The sequence below is a fragment of the Lutra lutra genome, chromosome 8 (genome assembly GCF_902655055.1).
Source record: "Lutra lutra chromosome 8, mLutLut1.2, whole genome shotgun sequence".
Lineage (NCBI taxonomy): Eukaryota > Metazoa > Chordata > Mammalia > Carnivora > Mustelidae > Lutra > Lutra lutra.
The window spans coordinates 89,294,472-89,318,702 of record NC_062285.1 but is presented as its reverse complement, the minus strand read 5'-3'; the positions used below and the strand labels follow the sequence as shown (position 1 = coordinate 89,318,702).

Sequence of the window (24,231 nt, the reverse complement as noted above, 5' to 3'; positions counted from 1 at the left end):
ATTTTCACAATCCCTGCGAGTTGAGATCTGCCTTTCACAGAGGAGGAAGTGAAGACAGGAGACGAAGTGTCCCACCCAGATCATATGCTCCTATGGGATTTACACCAGAGCCACCTGATCCAAAGCCTCTGCTCTCTCATGTTTCTGTGACACCTGTGCCATCATCAAAGGGAAGCACACAAAGAGTGGGATGCTGGGATGAAATTTGCCTACTTGAGAATCTTGCACAAGGCTAACCCTGTCTAAAAGCATTGCTTTGAAATCACACGCGTGCGGCAGGAAGGTATCCTACTGCTAATGGGTATTAAGCCTTGGAGTTACTCGACTTAAAATTTACACAAAACCTGTGAAGTAAAATATTTTGTAATGAGGTATTTGTTTATAAGGAAACTTTCTCCACTTTTTCAGAATATTTTTATTATTTCCTATTCACTATCTTAGATTCTCCCCTTTTTGTAGGAGTGGGCTGTGTGAACCTGACACCAGCCTCATGTAATCACCAGTAAGCTGGTGAAGATCAGCTCGGAGGTCCATCCCTTCCACCTCTCATTCCTTGCTGTATTTTGGCCTCATGCTGTTACACTAGATCACAGGTCCCCTTAGGGAAGGACAACGGGTATAATTCTCAGCTATCCTCCCCCCAATCTGGTCACAGCAGCCAATGCAGCAAAGCCCCTGGAACCCTCCTCCTCTCATTGTTAACTCACTCACTCAGATACATGTAATGATTGTCCGGGACTATTTCCTGCCTCTCATTCTGGCCCTTTTGGGAGAAATTTGGGGATACACAGTCTTTGGGTGAATTTCCCCCTCATCAGGAGAGAATCTTCTGGGAGGCAGGTCTGTTCTCCCCCCCCTCAGTATTCTCTCACAGCTACTGCAAAACCACACTTTCTCTATTAAGTACACATTCCTGGGACTATAACAAAAGGCTTCTGTGAGCTTGAAAGCAGCAGGGGAGGGTACAACATGAAGGACTGAAGATTTAAAGGGTTTCATTTCTTCCTTGCTGGAGACTGTATTGTGTTTTGAATGCAGTTTGGAATCTGCTTCTCTCCCACAAGGGGAAGAGAAATCTGCCCTAAAGCGGCACAGGGACCCCAACTGGTCTTTATCCTCATAGCTGAGTGATTTCCTGCCACCCGGACGAGCGAGAGAGCAAGCAAGCACTGGGGCTCCCTGACATTCAGGGGGCCCCAGGAAGCCCGCCTGGGAGCCCTTGGGGACTGAGCTCTGAGCCCACCTCTCAGTTCATTGCTGTGAACGTTTTCCCTTTGCCCTTTCCCTTCCCTTCCTTGTGAACGACCACTCAGCCAGGCAGTGCTTTCCAGCTGGACCCCACAGCCACAGCCAACCTGCTCTCCAGGGGTGGTGGGATTCATTGTTTCAGGAGTGGCTCAAGGAATCAGAATTTTCCATTCTTCCCAACTGAGGAGAATTGAGTTCTACAATAAAAGTCACAAGCATTGAAAAGAAAGTCCCCTTCCCTCCCTTCCTCTTTGAGCGCACCCCCAAGGACACCCAGTCCTGCTCTCCTGCACTAGAGGGAAACCTGCTTCCCTGCTGGATTGCGCCAGGCACTGTGAACAGTGGGCTTGGCTGTGCTGCCAAAGCTCTTGCTTTCTCCGTAGCAGAGTTAATGTGGCCATGACTCAGAATTATGGGACCCCGGATGCTAAGGAAGTGAACTAACTTCTTTTCAGCTCACAGTGGACTCATAGTCAACAGAATAGGTTTCATGTTCTAATGAAACAGCACAGAAACTCTGTCCTTGGTGGCTAAGTGGTGTGTGGTGTGACTCTGACTCCCTCCCTCTCCCTCCCTCTCTCATTCATTGACCCCTCTTTTTTTCATTCTTCAAATCAGAGCTGAGAGCTCTAATTCCAGCCCAAATTCCTTTAATCAAAGGTCCTCCTGAACATGACCTTGAAAAGATTTCATCTTGTAACATGCCCATCCAGAGTTGCATGTTGTTCCTTGGATTTAGGAAAGGCTGGAGAAATCTTCCACTCCATTTAAGGAGAGCCTGTATGGTTAGTGGATAGGGCCTCAGGCACAGGATTGCAACAACAGCAATAATGCAAAGAAATACACCTGCGAAATAAAAAAAACTTAATGATGAAAACAACTAATGAGTCTATAGCACCTGTTAAAAAATTCATCTGAGTAAATTTAAAGATTAAATTGGCTTTATTTAGTAATTCATAAGTTGGACAGCATCCCATCTAACAGATAGAAGGGAGCTCCAAGGAGCTGTATCAAATGGAAGTCGTTTATAGCCAGAAGGGGGCAGAAAAAGGAAGTTTCTAACAGAGTGGGCTCTTTCAGCAAGGTTACCCTCCTCTGGGAGAAGGCTGGGAGTCTATCAACCAGATGACCTCATTGGTGCTGACCAGGTAGTTCCAGGTGGACTGGTTAAAAATCACAGTCCTGGGAGAGACTGAAACTTCATTTAAGTCCTAGTTTGCAGTCAAGAGGGCAAATGACTCCACTGGGGCCCTATTGTTCCTTTTCTTTAAAAAACGTTTATCCCCTTTTGATCAGACTCTCAGCCTAAGCGATGTCATCAAAATTTAGGGCATCAGCACCCCTCTAGCTACCTCTCTGTAGTTCCTGCAGCTTTTACTGATCCCCTGTGTGATCTTCCCAGTCAGGATGGTTTTTTTGTTGTTGTTGAATCTCTGTGATATTCACAGGTCACAGGTTCAGGTTCAGATTCTTTTCGTTGGTCATTCTCTTCATTGCTCTGACATTCCACTCAGATGGAGATCATTTGCTTGGTGGGTTAGCGGCTGCAAACATGCATTTAAAGCTTTGGAGAGAATACAGACCACAGTGATTGTTGTAAGCTGGATACTTCACAGTGTTTGGAGCACAATTCCGAGCCACTGAGACCCCAAACCGATCAAAGTCAAGTAAGTCAAAGAAAGACCCTGTCGAAGCCATTACCTCTTACAGCCGTGTGGCTTGCTCATTGAGCTTATGTAATGGAGTTTCAACTTCCCCAGAAGTATTAATTTAGGTATAGCAGGTGGCAGTCGCCACAGCACAGACACCTCCTTGCTCTTCTAAAAAATAATCAAGGGCTACCTTATTATCGAGAACAACTTTGGCCAGAGAATCTAGGGATTTGGGAGGGCAGGGCAGCTATTGTCTTAGAAATTGACTCTGAAATATTTTCAGGAGTTAAGGAAAGGTTCCTGATCATCATCTCGTTTACATTTACTCCTAACTAGGGAAGTAGGGGACTGCCAAAGGAAGCAAACTCTGAATCTTGAAAGCCTTAAAAGGGTCCTTTCTAATTAGATGATGTAAATTCAGGGGAGTTGACCAATGAGATATTTTAGTTCATTTGTGAACAGTTAGATAACCCCAAGAGGCGTTGCCCACTTATGCGCCATCTAGGTATCCATAGGCTCAAGGGGAATGATAGCCACCACAGACAGGGTGAAGCCCTATTGGGGCCGAAACTCTTCCCGTTAAGGTGGTACTGTATATGGATTTGCTCATAGAGATTGTTGTTATTTGCCCGTTCAAGCTAGGGGTCGGTTGGGTTTTCCGTACATTCAGGAAATAAATCTCCTAGCCTGAAATAAAGAGTTGTTCTCAATGTCTTACAAAGATGGATGCTGCTGATGAGATCTTTTCGTGATCGGGGGCAGGTCTGATTTAGATAATCATGAGAATGTGGGGATACAAATGTGAGATTTATGTAGATGCTTGTGTCAAGTTGGGTCAATACAGTTTAACTGGAGAAAGGTAAAAAATAGGCACTGAATTTCTGGCCTTAAAAATTGAATTCAGTAAGAGACTATTGGGAGGGGGTCGGTTATAGCTGGTGGTGACATTGGGAATACAAGTTCACAGGGAAGACAAGCAGGTCTCTAGTATTATAGATAGGTTGGAATCTTTGAGACAAATCCAGAAGCCTGAAAAGTTGCTCCCCTTATCTATGTCCTGGGAAATACAGATGATGGCCTTATCTTTCCAAGTCAAGGCCAGAATGAAGGAAAGAAAGAGAAGAAGGAGTTTCATGTTTAAAGTATGAAGTTTTGATCGGTGTCAGGTGGAAGCAGTCTATCTTGATGTGAGCTACTTTGGAGGGTTCCAGGGTCATTGTGGGACCAGAAGTCAGGTGGAACCTTCATTAGCTGTGAGATGTAGACCCTAGACTCAGTGCCTTCTCGTGTCATGGTAGTTTCGGTGGTCAGGAGTACTTGGTAAGTTTCCTTCAAATGTGGGTCAAGAACTCTCTTCTGCTGATGATATTTCCAGAATATCAAGTCGCCAGGCTCCAACCAGACTGTGACCATCAGGATCCTTTGAACTGGGATCCAGGAAAGCTTCTTTAACCTGTTGAAAACAAGCTTTAGCATGAGACATACAAGACACAGTAACTAGTTATACTAGTATGAGATAAAAAGGGACAAGAAGCCCCCCCCGCGTGTGTGCACCTAATCTCAGCTGGTCCGCCCGAGACCCCCTGAGCGCCAACCCTAGTCCCCCGTGCGGTCCCATTTCCGCTCCAACAAGATGAAAGAAACTATCACGAACCAGGAGAAACTCGCCAAACTGCAAGCACAAGTGCGCATTGGTGGGAAAGGAACTGCTCGCCGAAAGAAGAAGGTGGTTCATAGAACAGCTACAGCAGATGATAAAAAACTTCAGTTCTCCTTAAAGAAGTTAGGGGTAAACAATATCTCTGGTATTGAAGAAGTGAATATGTTCACAAACCAAGGAACAGTGATCCACTTTAACAACCCCAAAGTTCAGGCATCGCTGGCAGCGAACACTTTCACCATTACAGGCCATGCTGAGACAAAGCAGCTGACAGAAATGCTACCCAGTATCTTAAACCAACTTGGTGCAGACAGTCTGACTAGTTTAAGAAGACTGGCTGAAGCTCTGCCCAAACAATCTGTGGATGGAAAAGCACCACTTGCTACCGGAGAGGATGATGATGAAGTTCCAGATCTTGTGGAGAATTTTGATGAAGCTTCCAAGAATGAAGCAAACTGAATTGAGTCAACTTCTGGAGAAGATAAAACTTGAGGAAGTTACTGGGAGCTGCTATTTTATATTATGACTGCTTTTTAAAATTTTGTTCATGGATCTGATAAAATCTAGATCTCTAATATTTTTAAGCCCAAGCCCCTTGGACACTGCAGCTCTTTTCAGTTTTTGCTTATACACAATTCATTCTTTGCAGCTAATTAAGCTGAAGAAGCCTGGGAATAAAGTTTGAAACAAGATTAATAAAGTTCTTTGCCTAGGAAAAAAAAAAAAAAGGGACAAGAAGCAGAAGGTTATATACCAATAAACATTGAAATACCTGGGACTGTTTTCTGTGGGGTGAGTTTCTTCCCCAAGTGGTTATGCGGATAGTCAGGAAAGCCAGAGGCAATTCCTGTGGCCAGGGGAGGCCAATGGTTTTAGCAAATTTAGAGATTTTAAAGTTTGAGGACACCATTAGTTCTCTTGACCTTGTCTGATAATTGAGGGTGATAGGGACTTTGATAATTCCAAGAAGTTTGTAAGGTTTTTGCGAGTGATTTCACCCAGTGAAGCAGGGTCCTGGCTCCCTGGAGACTGTGGAAGGTTTACTCCCAAGTGGGAAACACATTTTCTAACAATTTCCTTGCCATTCTGAGGGTGTCACCCTTGCAGCAGGATAAGGCTCAGCCCACCTGGGAAACACATGTACAATAACAAGGACACGTTGATACCCCATAGTCAGTGGTAGCAGATATTCAAAGGATCCAGAAGGAGGAGGTTTGGAACCTAGGAATAAAAATAGTTTTCCCCGGATTATGGACCTGACAGGTCTGGCACTGGTGATAAGCTGTCTTCACATTTTTAGAAGTCTCCCCATGAATGTTTATTTGTAATTTGAGTCATCTTAAATCATTCCATGGTGGGTGAGAGAATGAAAAAAAAAAAAAGAAGAAGAAGAAGAAGAAGAAAAAGAAAAATGAGGTTTGCCAGGGAGCTAGGAAGAACCAAGTGGCCATCTCAGGTTTTCCATAGCCCCAACTATTCATTCAATCTACAACCACTGTTCATCCACTGTGATTTCTCTGATTCAGGAACAGATTTGCCAGTTGCAAGGACATCAGGGTGGCAAGAGTCTGGCAAGCAAGGGTCATTCTTTGCAGCAACAGAATAGACTTCACCCACATGTGCCACAATCTTTCCAGATTCTGTTGCTGCTGCCTTTGCCTACAAGTCAGCGAGAGCATTTTTCTGATACTCAGGTTCAGTTTTTTTTTTAGTATGAGCCTTAGTTTTGAGGACATCAGTTTCAGAGGATAAGAGAATAGCAATAAGAAGGTCGTTTACTGGGGCACCTGGGTGGCTCAGTGGGTTAAAGCCTCTGCCTTCGGCTCAGGTCATGGTCCCAGTGTCCTGGGATCGAGCCCCGCATCGGGCTCTGTGCTCTGCAGGGAGCCTGCTTCCCCCTCTCTATCTGTCTGCCTCTCTGCCTACTTGTGATCTCTGTCTGTCAAGTAAATAAAAATCTTTAAAAAAAAAAAAAAGAAGGTCGTTTACTGGGGCGCCTGGGTGGCTCAGTGGTTAAAGCCTCTGCCTTCGGCTCAGGTCATGATCTCAGGGTCCTGGGATCGAGTCCCACATCGGGCTCTCTGCTCAGCAGGGAACCTGCCTCCTCCTCCTGTCTCTCTCTCTGCCTGCCTCTCTGCCTACTTGTGATCTGTCTGTCAAATAAAAAAAAAAAAAAAAAAAAAGGTCGTTTACTTACTGTCCACTTTTTATTGGAGCCCCACTGGATGTAAGGACAACCCCTTTGTTTCCATAACATCCCCAAATCATGGATGAACGCAAAGGCATACAGCTCTCAGTGTGAATGTTGACAGTCAGTCCTTCTGGTAACTGACGTGCTCTGGTAAGGGCAAGGAGTTCTGCTTTTGGAGTGACAAGACTTATGGGAGCTTACCCTTTTCACGCTGGGTAGTAATAATATAACCAGCCTGGGAAATCCCTTTCTCACTTTTACAGTATGACCCATCAAGAAGCAAAATTAGATCAGGATTGGTCAAAGGGATGTCTCATAAATCAGGACATGGTGTCCCCAAATGGGACATTATTACCTCAAAATCATTGGGCTCACCTTTGTCCAATAGAGGAAGTAACATAGAAAGATGAAGAAGGTTGCAGCATTTAAGATGGAGATTAAGTGGAGAAAGCAGAAGAATCCTAGGAGGTTAGTCTGCAATAGAGAAATGTTGAATCAATTCAGAGGTCAGAAGACTTTGGACAGGGAGTGGGGTTTGCAAATAAATGTCATTTCCTCTGGTTAAAGGTGCTGGGGGCTTCTAACTTTGCAGCAGCAGCTGTAGCCTAAGGCAGCTGGGATAGGTGAGCAACTGAGTCAAGCTGAATGCTCTAATGGGCATTCGGCGTGTGCTTACTGCTGGGTTCCTTGTGTGAGCATTCCCAGGGCTCTGTATCTAGGAGATGCATGAGTAAGGGGAAAGTCTTTGAATAGGAAGGTAGCTCTGGAATGGGTGGTTCATGCACACTTGTTTTAGTCTTAGAAAGGCCTGCTCTGGTTTATCCTCCCAAGGAAACTGCTCAAGGACTGAAGTTGTAGTAAGTTCTTGAGTGGGGACGCTCATAGAGAAAAGCAAGGAACCCACAGTCTCTAATAACCCGCAAGGCTTAGAAATCCATGAAGCTTTTGCTCGGTTGTGGGCCTACAGAATTCTTGAATTAGCTACATTCTTTTTGGAAATAGCTCAATTTCTTTAGTGCTTCGATCATGACCTAGGTAATGAACAGAGATCGTTGTGATTTTTCCGTAGAGACTTCATGGCCCCTTTCAGCTAACTGCTGTAGCAAATAAATGGAACTTGTCCTGGATGCTTTTTTGGTAACAGCATAGCAAGAGATGGTCTACGTATCGTGAAAGGGTCAATTTCCCAGGGAATTGGACGGTTCTTAGGTCTCAGTGATGTTCTGGGGAGAAGTAAGAAGGGGCCCCAGTGAACCCTTGAGACAAGACAGTTCAAGCATACTGTTAATTGTTCCAAGTAAAAGCAAATATTGACTGTTGGGATCTACAGGGATGCCAAAAAAGGCTGAACTAAGGTCTGCTGGCCCTTGTGACAAAAGGGCATTGGGGTTGGGAGCAGCTGGGAAACCGGGAATAACTATCTTGTTAATAGCTTTCAAGCCCTGTACAAATCACCATCTGCGTCCATTAGGTTTCTGTACAGGCAAGAGTCGCGTGCTCAGAGGCTGGTACCAGGAATGATTACCCCCAGGCCAGTGAGGTCTTCTGCTCTTGCTGTGAGGCCTCGGATGCCCTCAAACTTTAATGGTTATTGAGGCAATTTGGGAAGAGGTTTAGTTATATGCTCTGCACTTTTTATTCTCCTAATGTCAGTATTAGAAGTAGCCCACAGATTCCCAGGCACCTTGATTAAATCGGGGACTTCTGTTGAAATTCTTCCTCTTCTATGTCAAGGACACACCGTGAGGAACATAAAAGATCAGGTTCAGGCTGGCCAGGGAACTCTAAGGTGAAGTCTCCACAGGAAGCAAAACATACCAGCCCTTTTAACTTAGAAAGGAAATCTCTACCTAATGGATTAACTGGAGCTGGAGAGCATAGCAAAAAAGGGATGCTTTTTGGGGAAGGTCCCAGAGTCATTTGTACCAGTTGAGATAGAAATTCTCTCTGAATTTGCTTAGGTACCCCTGCTATGGAAACTTCTTTTTCACTTTGAGGGAAGTGTTGTCCTAGGACAGTGGGGTTTAAAGTAGAAAGCATAGCCTTGGTGTCTGCCAGAATTTGGGAAGGTTTCCCATTATTTTTTTTCTTTTTAATTGAATATAGTTGATACACAATGGTACATTAGTTTCAAGTGTGCAAGTTAGTGATTTGACAGGTTTATACATTATGCTGTGTTTACCACAAATATAGCTACCATCTGTCCCATTACATCACTATTACCATATCTTTGACTATATTCTTTGTGCTCTGCTTTTTATTCCTGCGACTTACTCATTCCGTAACTGGAGGCCTGTATCTCCCACTCCCCTTCACCCATTTTGTCCAGCCCTCCCACCCCTCCCTTCAGGTTGCTCTCTGTGTTTATAGTTCTGATTCTGCTTTTTTGCTTATTCATTTTTTTAGATTCCATTTATGAGAGAAATCATATAGTATTTGTCTTTCTCTGACTTATTTCACTTAGCATAATACCCTCCAGGTCCATCCATGTTATTTCAAATAGCAGGATTTCATCCTCCTTTATGGCTGTGTAATGTTCCAGTCTGTATATAGTCTGTACATCTATTCCTTTATCCATTATCTCTTGATGGATACTTAGGTTGTTTCCATGGTTTGTCTATTGTAAATAATGCTGAAGTAAACCTAGGGGTGCATATATTTTTTCATATTAGCATTTTCGTTTTCCCTGGATCAATACCCAGTAGTGGAACTATTGGGTCATATGGTATTTTCATTTTTATTTTCTTGAGGAATCTCCATATGGTTTTCCATAGCAGCCATACCAACTTACATTCCCACAAATAGTGCTTGAGGGTTCCTTTTTCTCCACCCCCTCGCCAACACTTACATTTCTTTTCTTCTTGATTTTAGCCATTGCTACAGGTGTGAGGTGATAGATATCTCATTGTGACTTTGATGTGTATTTCCCTGACAATGAGTGACATTGAGCATCTTTTCATGTGTCTGTTGGCCATCTGGATGTCTTCTCTGGGAAAATGTCTATTTGGGTCTTAATTTTAGCTTCCCCTAGGCTCTTTAAGGGGATTCTTGGTGTAATAAGTAGGGATTACCCTTGGAGTCCTATCAACTCTAGTAGGGACCCATCTGGGGGCCTCCTTCAGAGGCTAATATGGAGGTATTTGAGTTGATGTGGGAGAATTTGCAGAAGACTTTTGAGAACAACCTCTTTTTCCAATATCCCAGTTGATTAGAATTGAGACATCGATTTCCGGGTCTGTTTTGTTAACGGACCCCTAGAAGACTGCGGTAGGTGGTGCGCTCAGGATGGAGTCTGCTTGAGATTCTCTCTCCCTTGCCCTCTGCCCCTCCTGCTCATGCTGTCTCTGTCTCTCTCCAAAATAAATAAATAAATCTTTAAAAGATTTTTTAAAAATAGAAGATCTGTTGCTATATTGTGAAGTTCTTCTAGTCCAGGAGGGGACCACATTGAAGATGGAGGATCTCGAATGTCATCCTTGGTGTTTTGGCTTTTTGCTTCCTACATCCGTTTGGGGGCTTCACCAGGTCCTACCAGCATGTGCACAAGCTGATCAAGATCTGCAGCCCGAGGTCTTAGGCCCCGATAATGAAGCTCAATTCTTACAAAAAACTTAGGACACTCCTCTCTAGGAACACTTCGTTCAGCCTTTGACCAGCCAGTGAGAAATGTCCAATGAGGATGGCCTGCAACCTCAGGTGGTTTTTATCTTAAAAGGTGACCGTCTCATAGTCTTCAGAGTGGAAGGGCAGTTCAGATAGAGAATTACTAGACCATGAGAACTCAGGGAAATGAGGGGGAAAGGGATCAGTAAGAGTCATGTCAGTCTTACTGTCTTCTGGGTTAGGGACCTCTTGTGTCTTTAATTTTTCATTAGCCTTTTGCAGCACATTTTTTAAAGAAGCAATTTTGGAATTTTGAAGGCTTTTTGATGCTTCCGCATACCAATTAAAATAGGTATACCGTTCTATTTGTTTAATTCAAGAACCCTTTTTTCCAACTGCGCTCCTTAAATGAACAATCTTGTCTAATGGGAACATTTGCCACTGTCATTCTAGGTTGTTTTTAGTGTGATTTTGCCATTTCTGTAGATATCTATGGCTTATAGTTTCTGGACATAAAATAAGCAGGTATGCCAGACGGTGGCATTCCCATCTCCTTAGAATTTAAAGATCCCTTTCCTTCCTCTTTTGGCGGGGGGGGGCTAAGCCTTTGGCTCTCTCAGAGCCAAGCTAATACGTAAAAGGTATGTGCCTCTGGGTTGGAGACTGGTGTTTTGCAGCATCTCGCACTGCACAGACATTTTCTTGAGCTTGGCGGATGACCTACTGTCAATCTAACACTTCCCATGACTAACTTATCCTAATATGGAAGTCTCTGGGTTAGGTGGCAAGCACTCTAACAGTTTTTAAGCACTAGACCCCTGCTGACCAATTTTTGGCCTTTTGGCTTCCAAGATTCCCCATTGACAATAGCCTTTATCTACACAAAACAAGACAAACAAACCTGTGCACCTTAACACACCAGCAGTGACCACGAGATGTTACCGTGGCCTGGGCCACAGAAGGCCCTGCATGCGCTACCAGCAATTCCCAACCTGGAGCTACCAGCAATTCCCAACCTGGAACTGGGGCAAGTGGGGGAAAAGACTGAACCAGCAATCCCCAAAAGTGAAGACTGTGGACTGGACTGGGTTTGCAAAAAGGGGAATTGCAGACTAGAAAGCCAATTAGATTAGGAGCTCGATTCAAGGTGAGGGGAGCTCAGAATGGAGAGGAACTTATCTATGGCCCTTGGAAATGGTGAGAAAGACAGGACCCAGGGTTTGTGGGTACCACAGCTGCATTCCTTACTGTCCTCAAAGCTGTCAGAAGTCTCCTGAAGTCCCACCACTGCCATCAAATATTTTAAAAGGCAAAAATTCAAGTGAGTAAATGTAAAGATCAAACTGGCTATTGATCGGTTCATGAGCTGGACAGCATCCCATCTAGTGGGTAGAAAGGAGCTCCAAGGAGCTGTACTAAATGAAAGGCTTTCATAGCCAGAAGGGGACAGAAAAAGGAAGTTTCTAACAAAGAGTGGGGTTGTTCAGCAAGGTTACCCTCCTCTGGGGGAAGGCTGGGATCCTATCAAGCAGATGACCTCACTGGTGCTGACCAGCTAGTTCTAGAAAGGCCAGTTAAAAGTCACAATCATGGGAGAAGCTAAAACTGCAATTAAGTCCTGGTTTGCTATTGAGGGGGCAAGTGACTCCACTGGGGCCCTGGTGTCCCTTTTTTTTTTTTTCTTTTAAACACACTTTCTTCTAGGGAGTACTAAGTACTTCCTCGTAAATTCTGTTCTGTTCTCACAGAACATGAGTTATTTCCTAGAAATGACTTGGGCTCCTTTGGAAAAATGCATCGATTCTTTTAACCATCATGATCCTGTTACAGTAAAATGTCTATTATCTGATTTTCTGTGAATCTGTAAAGCTGTTATTAACTGGCACATTACATGTCACCCTGTACTATGACAACTGATGTTTATAATGGGAACTCCAAACTTCTGTCATCTCAGCCTGAATGACCCACACAAGAACCAAAGAAAAATTAACTTGTATTTAAAAGAGATTTTTATGTTGTGTCTATTTGATTATCTTCAAATCCGTTTTAGGGGAGCCCAAGTATATGTCCACCGTGATTTTCCAGGATAGTACCAGTTTAAATATATTATCCTTTCTTGGCATTGTTAACCAAACCTTGTAAAAATAAAGTAACCTCAGTATTTGGAGTCTAAACTATAGGTGATTAAATCTGTGCTTACGCCTGTAAGGGGACCAACATGTCTTTTTCAGAGCCAGTGTGGCAAATACGAAATAACGTAAATACGGTCCTCCAAGTGTAGGACAGATCCAGCCAGACTCCCTGCTGTGTCCAACTTCTTGGGTGTCCTGAGTTGTGCCGGGGGTTGACCCTGTCACCCAGAGGAGACTGATAGGGGTTTGGCACCCACGTGATAATGGCTCAGGTCAACAGCCCTCTTTCTTGAGCTGTGCAGGTCTCGCTCAGGTTTTATGAGATGTGGTTTCTGTCATTTTCCTTGAAGGAAACCTGATGTAGAAAAATAAATGTCATAAACAATGTGGAGACTTTAACCAAGAATTCAGTTCTGTGAGCTTGGAGGGAAGGGATGACTAAGGACAGAATACATCACAGGGGAAGAGTTGGGGCAGAACACCCCCTCCACCTGCTACCCCTGCCCTGTGTCCAGCAGGAGGACTGCCATCCATCCAAGGTAGCCCTGGAAGGGGGCAGGGTCCTCGGCACTGCTTCTCCAGGTTCAGCTCAGAAAGTAGAGAGCTAGAGCCCAGTGAGAGCTAAAGGAGAAGGAAGCAGAGAACCAAAACCAGCAGAAGAAAATGCAGTCCCGCTCTCTTGCGGTCTGTCAGGTCACATGCTTGGTCACCAGTAGGATACCTACTTACTGTTTAACGGTAATGCCTAAGAAGCTTCCTGTCCCTCGCCTCATTTGAGCTCATGACAACCCTGCGAGGCGGGCCTGATAGAAACGGTGATTCCCATGTTACAGATGCGAACACAGGCTCAAAGCCAGGACGAAAGCACAAGGTCTTTAATTCCTCATCCACGCTTCCCGGATGCCCATAATTTCCCGATGGAGTTCGGTCACCCTTTGAGGTGAATGCTCCCGCAGTGCCTGGTTGTAAACAGGCAGATGAGCATGGACAGTACCTTTGAGGACACTGACCCATGGTTCCCCCTTGACTTTCAGAGCTTGGTGTATTTGACAAATGCTGGACCGAGAGCCGGGAGACCTCGGTTCTAATCCTAGTCGGGCAACTTTGAGCAAGCCAGTTAGCCTCCTTCCCTTCTGGTTTCTAAGCTGGAAATATGAACAGTAACATGTGCACCACTGACCTGCCTGGTTATTAGGAGAGCCAAATGAGATAAAGTGGAAAGCCCTTTGTTACCAGGTGTGAGGTTATATATCCACATCCCATGATTCAGCTCAGAGGAGAAGGACATCCAGACGCGAAGGGTTTGGTAGGAGGTGACTTACCTTGCGTTTATTTGTGGACCAGATACAACAAATAAATTCCTGTCACTGTCACTGAGTTTGAAACTCAAAAATGATGGAACGGGCAGTTTCATTAGCATTTCTGCCCCCTCCCCACCCCTGCCTACGCTTCACCTTTTCTGAAAATGACATGTCCAGGCCTTCCTGGGGTGATAGAGCATTTTAAAAGGTGACCCCAAGAAATCTTAGTATATTTTGAAGTGTACACGTTTCACCAGGCAGAAAACAAAAGCGGCCCAAGCCCAGCAGAGGGGGTGGTCTGTGCAAAGGCCAGAGAACACGGTGCCCCTGGGAATTGCAAGCATAACCATGTGGCAGGAGCTGGGTCAGCCAGAGGGCGGCATGACAAGTTAAGCAGGAGCTTAGAATGGCCCTGGGAAGCTTCTGGAAATGTTTAAGCAAAGCATTAATACAGTCAGCTTTCTGTTTTAGAAAGATCTCTGTGTCAGACCTGGTCCTCAGCCACCTGACCCTTTCACTTTTTATTGGATAAATGAGAGATCTCAAGATATGCAGAGACTACTGAGCAGGGGGAAGAAGCTTTCTTGGCTTCCCTGTCCCCCACTCTCTGTGTGCCTGCAGTCAGCTCTTTCTCTGTCTAAACCAAAGGATGGTGGGGCACCACACAGCGGGGGTCTGAGTTAGAAAGGGTAGGGGGTGTTGACAAAAGGGTCCATGTTGCACTTGACAATTTGAAAGCATTAAGTCACTCAAATTGAGCTGTGTCTTCTTTTCCTTTGATATTTCTCTGTAGCCAATGGAAGCTTTAACCAAATGCCACCTTCTTTTCATCCTTCCATTGACCACATTCCATTGACCACAGCCCACTTAAAACCAAGATGTTCAAAGTTCCAGTCAGAGATAGTGTGTACCATGACCATCCTCAGGGGGGAGAGGGTTGTGCTCTGCAGCCTTTAGGACCATCTGGCACTGGGAAGCTGTAGGACCCGAGCTCTGGAGTCAAACGAGCTGGGTGGTAAGTCTCGCTTCCGCCATGCACTGGACTCAGGATCTTCATAAATCATTTAGTGTCCTCTGTCCAGGCCTGCATTTTCTCATCTGTAAAAGGACAGACAGCAGTAATGTCCACCTTCCAGAGCTGGTATGTGGATCAAACAGATAGTGTCTCCAAAGCACCAGGTATATGGTAAAATCCCAATTTATGTGTTTCCCTTAAATGCCAGAAGCAAATACCCTTTCAGTAATTATTCTCTTAAAAGCAAACAAAAGAGGTCCTGCGTGTGTGATGCTCCTGTGTCTGCTGTATGGTAGGACAAAGTTAAAGAAATAGGAGGTAATGACGAAGTGTATCAGAAAAAGAAAAAATGTCCCTAAGATCCCAAACAAGGAAAACTGAGGAAGGAGGGGGAGCTAATAAATCAGGTGATTAGGCATTAAAATGTGCTCTACTGACCTAATATTAGAATTCCAAGGACTAATTTCCACTGATGAGCTCAATGCCTATTCAACCAATAATATGCTTTTCTAGCCAGAAAGACACACTTACAGGATCTATTCAGGTTTAAGACACAAATCATGAGTACTTGTCGAGAAGTCTTCCTACTCTTTCCATGGCTGCAAATGGCACATGTAGGCCCACCCCCATGCCAACTCAAGTCCATGAACACCTACCAGGTGGGTTCTCTGAGGGGCACCAAGTCAAACACAAATAGGCTTGCCTTCAGAGCTTGCTGCCTAGTAAGGAAAAAGACATAAGCACAGATAAATCCAATTTCACACAGCTTCTGGAAATTCTATATACAGCTTCAGAGTACTCTGGAAGCAAAAAGACAGGAGGAAAGACATTTTTGGAAGAAGGCTTCATGGAAAGAGTGACTTTCCTTCCAGGCATTAAAGGAGGGGCAAGTTTCAGCAGGCCAGGGTGGGGGGAATCTGGACTCCAGAAGAAGCAAGCCTGTGCGCTAAGGCATCCTGGGGAGAGCCTGGACCAGGCCAGGTGTAAGAGGGTGTCAGGCAAAGGGTCTTGGGAGGGGAGTGGGAGCAGGTTAAGGTGTTGAATGCATCTTTAAAGAGAGTTTTTATTTTTTTCTGTATGCCTCGGGGGAGAGTCTTGAAGGTTTTTCATCAAAGAAGCAATGGGAATGGGTTTTTAAGGAAGATTTCTCTGAGAACACCATATATTCTCTCTGAATAATTTTGTGGTTTGGGTTTCACAACAGTTACAATGTGGAGGTTGGCATCTCCAAGCCTACAGCCTGCATTTCCAGAAGAGAAGGGGTGGGCTTCCCTTTGTTCACAGTTCATCCCTCACGTCCCTCACGTGGACACTGCTCTTCAGGCCTTCGAGTGCCCCTCATCAGTGCTCTCGTGTTCCCTGAGGCTGGTGTCATGGTTGAGAGTCATGTTTGCTAAACTACAATCCCACCCGTCTCCCACCAGTCAGCGGTCCTCAGCGCTCCCCTCCACCCTTAGCTTATCTGCCTTCAGGCCCAAGCTTACAGTTGCTCCCGTCAAGGCACCAGGCCCTTCCTAATGTCTTCCTGCTCCTTTCCCCTGAGTGCAGCCTCCTCTGCCTCAGTTACCCTCTGCCTCCTACATACTCTTTCTCCGTTGGATTGAGTTCCTTCCATCTTCAGGGAAACCTGCCTGAATTCTATATCCCCTCCACTACCACTCTGTCTCTTTTTTCCTTCACAGCCGAGATTTTGAAAGAGTTATATACCCCTGCCCCTCATTTCCTCACCTCCCATGAACTCCTCAGCCCATGCTGACCTCTGCTCTGGCCAGAGTCACCAGAAGCTCAGTCCACTGGACATGCCTTGCTATTCCCCATCTCGACTCTGTCTCGGCTTGTGACTGTCTGACTGCTTCTCGAGACTCCGTCTTAGGTGGCAAGATGCACCCTCCCCTACTTTGTCTATTGCTGCCTCGTCCTTCAGGGGTACACCTGTTTTAAATGGTTTGCTACTTAAATGTTTTCCTTCCATCTCATCTACTCCAGTGGCTTCAGTAATCACTGGTATGATCTCTCTTAAACCTCTTTTCGATTTAGCCTGGATCTTTCCCTTAAGTACAAGACACATGTGTGGGACTGCTCGCTGGGCTTCTCACCCTGCTGCCCCGTGGCTCACAGTCCACAAAAATGAATACATTTTCTCCCCCTCGGTCCTCCATGGGCAGTCGTGAACGGGCACCACTCTCCAGCTGGGGGAATCAGAAGCCTGGATTTTGTCATGGGCTTCTTCCTCCACACAGTTAACGTCCAAATTCTGTTGACCTCCCTAATATCTTGAGCCCACCCTTTCTCTATTCCTTCTGCTTCAGTTCAGGCTAACAATATCTGCCACCTCCATCCCTATGACAGCCTCTGACTGATCTCCTCGTACCAGTCTTGCTCTGTCCTAATTCATCTTCCACTTTGCAGCTGGAGTGATCCTTCGAAAACAATATCTGATTATGTTACTCCCTTGTTTAAAATCCTTCAATGACTTGAAGTAGCCTGAGGATAAGTCTAAAGTCCTTAGTCCAGCAGACAAGGCCCTTGCTCATCATGGCTAACATTTATCAGGCACTCGGTCTGTGGTGGGCACTATTCTGACTGTAACAGACTTGCTGCTCCCAGCTCTCTGAGGTAGGTCCTGTTTCTATCCCACTTTTAAAATTGAGGAAACCAAGGCACAGAAGGGTAAGTTCCTGGCCCAAGATCACACGGCTAGTAAGTCAGGGAGCCAAGATTCCAACCCAGGAAGCCTGGCTCTCTAGGGCCCCACTCCTACACAGTGGGTTACACCATCTCTCCTTCTCAGGGCATCACTTCTCGTTCATTCAAAAATATTTATTGAATACCTGCCGTGTGCCAGAAACTGCTTGAAGTATTAGAGAAAGAGCAGTCATCAGAACAGTTCCTTCCCTGCTGTCGTGGATTTTTGTAACTAATTACAATAAAGATCAAAATATATGTAATCAGGAGTCTACCCGTGGAGTCATAACAAAGGCTTTTGGAAAGCATATTTAGAGACTGGATGTCAAGATAAAATAACTTTAATGATGGTAATATTTGCTTCATTTAAATAGTTTTCCAGAGAATAGGATTGCATTTGAAATTTTTTATAGGCCTATCCTTTGATCTGGTGAACACCAAAAATAAATAAATAACAAGCAGGTGAGGGGGGGATTTGTTTATACTCTAGGGAAGAAAATGAAAAATAAAGAAGACTATATAGATCAGATAGTGATATATGCCAAAGAAAAAAAATAAAGAAAGGAAGAAAATCAAGAGGAGCCTGAGAACAGAGATGTATAGTTTTATGTGAAATGTCTAGGGAAGACTTGAAGGAAGTGAAGTTAACTGGGAGACTATTCCAGCTAAAGGAACAGCAAGTACAAAAGCCCTGAGGTAGGAATGTACCTGGTATGTTTAAAGAAGAGCAAACAGGTCAGTATGGCTGGAAGAGAATGAGGGAGGGAAAGGAGGAAGGAGATAGGTTCAGACAGAGGTCAGATCTCATAGGCCCTAAAAGTCATTTTAAGGACTTGGACTAATTATTAACTCTGAGTGAGATGGGATACCACTGGAGGATTTTCAGTGGAGGAATGACATCATGTAAATTCTAAGCAGAGCAGTGACATGTTTTAAACGGGTCCCTCTGACCTGTATGTTGAGAATAAACTCTAGGGGAAATAGACTCTAGGGGGATGCTGGGAGACTGGGGAGGGAGCTGTGCCAGAAGCACAGGTGGGAGCTGAGGGTGGCTGGGAGTAAGGTGGCAGCAGCAGATGTGGCCAAAGTGGTCAGATTCTGGATCCATCTTGAAGGCAGAGCCCACAGCATTTGCCAGTGGATTGGACAGTGGGGGGAAGGACTTGGTGTTCCCTGCCTTGGGAAAGACCTGGAACAGCAGTTGGACCGGTGATAACGCGAGTGCAGTTGGGGACAAATCAAGTCTGCCATGCCTATAAAGCGTTTCCCCTCCCCTCCTGTAAATGCACGTTCCCCTGCATTTCTGAGTTCTGTCTTACTGAAACCACTCGGTTTCCCACACTGGTTTTGCTCTCTCGTGTGTGCAGGGCTTTGTATCTTCCGATCTCTCTGCCAACAAAGCTGTAACCCCATCTTTGAGTTCAGAAAGTCTTCCCTGGCCCTGCTCTAAGCACTGGGCCTGTCAGGGTCTCTTGATGGTTCTTGCTTCCCCAACAGACTTGAAAACCCACTGTCCCTCACCTTGATAGGCCCTACACCTTTCACAAGATGCAATCCATAATGGGTGCCTAATGGGTCAGATGGATGGGTGAGTGGGTGGATGGTTGGAGAGATGGACAGATGAGCCCTCAGCACAATGAGACCAAGCTGTGTTTTGATGGCAGTGATGGGAATTCCCCTGGAACTTGGCCAGGTGAGATGATCACCCCAGACCGAAATGAAAGAAACGGCAGATGTCAGGAAGTTTTTGTGTTAATCCTGGCGTGTGCGTTAGAACACGCCCAGCATCCCCATACCCCCAGCTTCCTGCACACTCTCCTCTCCTTCCTACCCCAGTTCTGGCTCTTGGGCCTGTTAATCGCTAGCATCAGTGAACATACACCCTCTACTCCACACATCCAGGTCTGTAAGGGAAGTTTTGGTTCTAAAACCGGAAGAGTGTTTAACCCAATGACGTGCTGCGAGCTTGCCTTCTGCGGGCCTCCAGGTCTGCCAAAACGATCAGGCCTCATTATGTAGGAAGCTGCCTCAGCCAGGCATTACTAATTTGGGCATTACTAATTCGGATGCCTATTCAGGCAAATGAGCAATGAATGTAAAGTGCTTTTGTCAGTGAATTGCAAGCGAAGACCAGGGCGGGCAGGCGGGGAGGGGAGGGAGGGGTGAAGTAAAGGGAAGGTGATAGAATGTTTTGAGTTTTCGCTCCAATTCCAGAAAGGACAGTCATTGCTTCCTGGAAGCTGCACTTGGCAACTGACACAGAGAATGGGAAAGATTTATTTCCTTTTGCCAGAGCTCAATAATTCAGCCTGAGCATTTCAAATCAATACATTTCTTGCAAAGTTTCCAAGGGCTGCATTTAAAAAGCCACTTTGAAAAATGATCATCACGTGGCAGCATCCTTTGATGAGACGGGTGTGTCCGGGAGGAGCCGGCTCTTCCAAACAGAGCTCTTCGCAGAAAGGAGGCTTTTAAAAGCAGGGAAGCCAGGTTCGAGCTGATGGCAAGGCCTGTGGCACCTGGGACCAGGCGTGCTTGCTCTCTGGGGCTCGTTCTGAGAGGAGCAGCCGACCAGCTCCTCCTGGGGCTTGTGTGGGCGGTCTGTGCCTGACAGCAACTCCTTGTTTCTCTGAGCTGCAGTTTGTCACTGATCACGGGGGCGGGAGGGCTCACCTGGGGAGAGCTTCACCAGGATCTAGGAGTACTGAGATTTTAGCCTCCAGGCAGAGTCAGTCAAATTTATGTGAAAAAAAAATTTTTTTTTAATTCTTGTAGTTCTAACATCGGTCAGTCTTGACTTCTTGTGGTGGGAGGTGTGGAAAGACGGTTGTGAAAGGTTGGGTGTCTTTCTGCTGTCATCACCGCTGTTGTTGCTACTGTTCTCCACTAGACGTTTTTTCCATTTGGAAGTTTTATGTCCACTGGAATAGTTCTTCAGGGCTTTCAGTGGAAGAAGTGGGTCATGATCTCGAGGTCATGAGATCTAGCCCAGCATCGGGCTCCATGGTCAGTGGGGAGTCTGCTCAGGATTCTCTCTCTCCCTCTGTCCCCTCCCCCAAATAAATTACTAGGAAGGAAGGAAGGAAGGAGCGATGTAGTACCTGCATTGACATCCATTGCACGTGGAAGCTATAGTCTCATTTGATCGTGTCTTCCCTCTGAATCCTGTCTCTGTGCTTCCTGCACTTCGGGCTGTGCAGATGTGGCCAGAGACCCCTCAGAGCAATGACCACACTTCTCTCACTTACTGCCATGAAACCCAGCAAGAGTTCCTCCAGAGTCATAAGAGGATGGGTGCTCTCTTTTACGAGATACCAGAGGGATGCTGTCCTTGAAAACCTGAAGCATTCTGGGACAAAAGTCAAGAAGATGGCATGGGAGCCGTGAACTCCCGGAAGCCACAGGCCAGAGTAGAGTAGCTCCATAGCACAGCGAGAGCCCACGGACCAGCGTGGAACTGCTGACAAGCCAGCCCCATGATCCAGCGCGGCTTTTGACAGGAAAAGCCCGGAGCAGCCAACAGGTGCTCACTGGGAATTGTGAGAGTCAGTGTGAGCGGAACAGCTGAAAGTAAGGATCCTTTCACTGATGCCGAGAGCAGTGTGTGCACACGGCCAGGGGCGAGGCCCAAAGGGTCTAGAGCGCTCTCCTCTCCCGACTCAGGAATGCACCAGCCAGGTCCTCCTTCCAGGACCACCCCACACTGAGAGGCTGCGGCAGTGAGAGCAAGCTAAATAGGAGATAGACAACAGAGACTGAGGGAAAAAGGTCCCCGAAAGGAAAGAGAAGGAGGAAATTTCCAAGAGCAGGTTTCCATGTATTAGAGCACTGCAGCAACACCGTAGAAGAGAGAGCTTTGTCAAGTTGGAGCACACCTTGTTCTAAAAGTTCAGGAAAACCAATCTCACATGAAAGCAAGCAACAGAGAAATAGTGAGGTCAAATCCCACACAAGGTTTTTATGAGATAAAAGAAAGTAAGAAGAATAGCACTCCTAAAGGAAACATGCCAAAGAGACACGGCTTCGAAGCCACTCAGCACTGTAATGTGCCATCCAAAAGAGCTAAAATCCGATAAGAAAATGGCATAAAATATGGGGGGCGGGGATGATGACAATATGAATCAGAATTAGGAAAACTTAGAAAGGAGATGTCAGAACTCAGGAAACCAAATGAAAAAAATTAAAATAAAAAAATTAAAAATGAAAGAATAATCCCTTCAGAAGTGAAGAACCAGGGTAGTAGGAAAACAAGATGTATACACACAAGAGGTGGTGTTTCAGAGAGACAGAAGGTGGAAAACTGGAAAGCTTTTCAAGAGCCAAGAGAAGTAAGAAAGCGATTTTTGAGAACTCAGGAGAAAGTGACAAATACTGAAGAGAGGCTCAACATGTGGCTATGAGGAACCTGTGAGGAAGGAAACTGAGCATGCCCCTGTCTGCGTCACTCCCGTCTCCGCCTCTTTGTTCACGCAGCCTTGTCTTCTGGGCCCACCCCCCACCCCATGTTCTCTCAGAATGACACTTGTCATTAGACTTAGGTCCCACCTGATTCATCCAGGATGATCTCATCTCCAGCTCCGTAACTCAGTTACATCTGCAAAGATCTTTTTAAAAATAAGGTCATGTTGGCAGGTCCCAGGGATTATGACACGGACCTATCTTACAGTTGCTGTGCTGGTAGGCGACAGACACAGGATTTGAATTCTATTTTCTAATAAAGGCCGATTTTCTTGTTTCCAGCAAGTTAATGGTTCTTGCCAAGAAACAGAAGTAGACAGCATGTTTTCTAAAGAGCAGGACCGGAGGAGGTCAGCCTGCCCCCCACCCGGAGGACTCGCCTGGCTCACGCTCCGCCACCTTAGGGAAGCGTCCACACGCTGTGAGCGAACGTTACTCGGGCCGTCAGGGATGCACCGCTCATTCTGTTCAGCTGCTTTTCAGATGCTCGAGTCCAAGTTACAAAACAGACAGGGCCCCGTCACCAGAACCCAGGACGCTCTCATCTGTCTGTATTGTAAGCGCCCACCCCTCTCCCGGTGCAGAAGCAGAAGCAGAAGCTCCTTTAAAAGAGTCATACATCTGGGGCACCTGGGTGGCTCAGTCGGTTAAGGGTCTGTCTTTGGCTCAGGTCATGATCCCAGGGTCTTGGGATCGAGCCCCACATCGGGCTCCCTGCTCAGTGGGAAGCCTGCTTCTCCCTCTGCCTGTTCTCCCTGCTGCTCTCGGAGTGTGCGCACATTCTCTGTCAAATAAATAAAGAAGATCTTTAAAAAAGAGTCATACATCATAAACATCTGTAGATGAAAGTGGACAAAATCTCCTTCCCTTTGGAGCCTCTACTGTTCTGCCTCCTGGCTGCTTCAGCCATCCCCCGCCCCGCTGTCCTTAAAACACGAGGGTCCTTGCTAACGGCTCTGACACGTTCATCTGACTGCCTAGCCTACCTAAGGTGTAAACGGATTCTACTGACCCTGTTGACTTAGGGCATTCCCTCCACCAGCCTCCCCTTCCCAGAACCTTCATGCCTTTGTCCAGAGGAGGGAATAACCTAAGCTGTGGATAAAACAGACGACAGAGCCACAGAGAAGCATATTTGGCAGCAAGAGAGAGTCTCCCTTTGACTGCAGAGTGTGCTTGCTGTGCTGGAAGGTGGCATGGGGTTGCTTCTGCTGTGTTTTTACATTTTCCCGACTCCCCAGTGACCGCCTTAAGCCCTGAAAACCAGAAGATTAGTAACCGTCACACCTCGGATACCAGGGAATTGAATGGGTGAGAAGAAAGATGACAACTTTTTTAATGGATAAACGTACAACAGCCATTCCCCGTGAAGATCCTTAGCACAGAAGCGACAAAGGGAGAAGTGGAGAGGGATCTGTGACACACACGGACACGGGCACACACACACACGCTACACCGTTCTCTTTAAATAGAAGCTGCTTTCCCGAGTTTGATTTTTGTCGTCTCCCTGAGCTGTCCACAAGGCGGTTGAAACAATTCCATCCTCCTCTGTTGTGCCCTCTCGGTGCCCCTCCTCGTGCCCATTCCTCTGTGGCTCAGCGGCCGGGAGAAGGAGAGCTGATGGGGCCCCGAAAGGCAGCTGATGGGACCTTGGAAACACTTGGAATCACTCTCCCAAGTGTCAGGGAGGAAGTGACGGAAGAAGAGGGGGAGGAGGAGGAGGCGAGTTCCCCTTAAAAGAGGACATTTTCCAGAAAAGCAGTGTCTTTCAAGTACCTTAGCTTGCCCGAACCCTGGTCACCTCTGCCTTTGGGGCCGAGGATGTGTTTTCCGAGGCCTGTGGAGTGAACCTTGAAAAAATTCAAGGCTTCTTTCAGGCTCCCTGTTCCTGGCTCCTCTCCCTCCCCTCCCTCCCAGCCTCCTGGTCACCCCACAGGACTCTGTGATAATAGGGACTGTCTCCATCCTGAGAAAAGGCAGCCTGCTTGTTTAAGTTTCCTTGGAATAAAGAGAACTTGGGAGGGAAGGGACCAGGCACAGCTGAACTGCACAAAAGAAAGCCTCTCCCATGCCAGTGACGGGGCCCATCAGGCCCCGTCCAGAATGAGAATGAGTTCTGCTCTTGTTACACTTTGCAAAGGACTGTTCTGTGGACTGTGGCCTGCACAAGACATTTTCCTGTGTGGTTTAAAAGAGCAAGAGGGGCAAAGAAAGGACATGCATTCTTCTTTATTCAGACACCCGTGGTAGATCATCTGTGTTGTGTGGGTCATGCAAATCCAACGA

The 24,231-nt window shown here is 46.1% G+C and overlaps 2 protein-coding genes across 4 annotated transcripts in view; both read left to right on the top strand.

Moving 5' to 3' along the window:
• Window positions 1–24,231, top strand: part of ETV6 (ETS variant transcription factor 6) — a 235,346-nt gene that overhangs the window by 149,983 nt on the left and 61,132 nt on the right. The window lies entirely within an intron of this gene.
• LOC125107838 (transcription factor BTF3-like) lies at window positions 4,519–5,105 on the top strand. Its single transcript, XM_047743288.1, has one exon. It carries the CDS (start codon window positions 4,534–4,536, stop codon window positions 5,017–5,019), a length of 486 nt encoding a protein of 161 aa, XP_047599244.1. The 5' UTR covers window positions 4,519–4,533; the 3' UTR covers window positions 5,020–5,105.

What these genes read in the sequence shown, in the direction of transcription:
- LOC125107838 (XM_047743288.1), top strand. Translation starts at nt 4,534, where the DNA reads ATGAAAGAAACTATCACGAACCAGGAGAAACTCGCCAAACTGCAAGCA.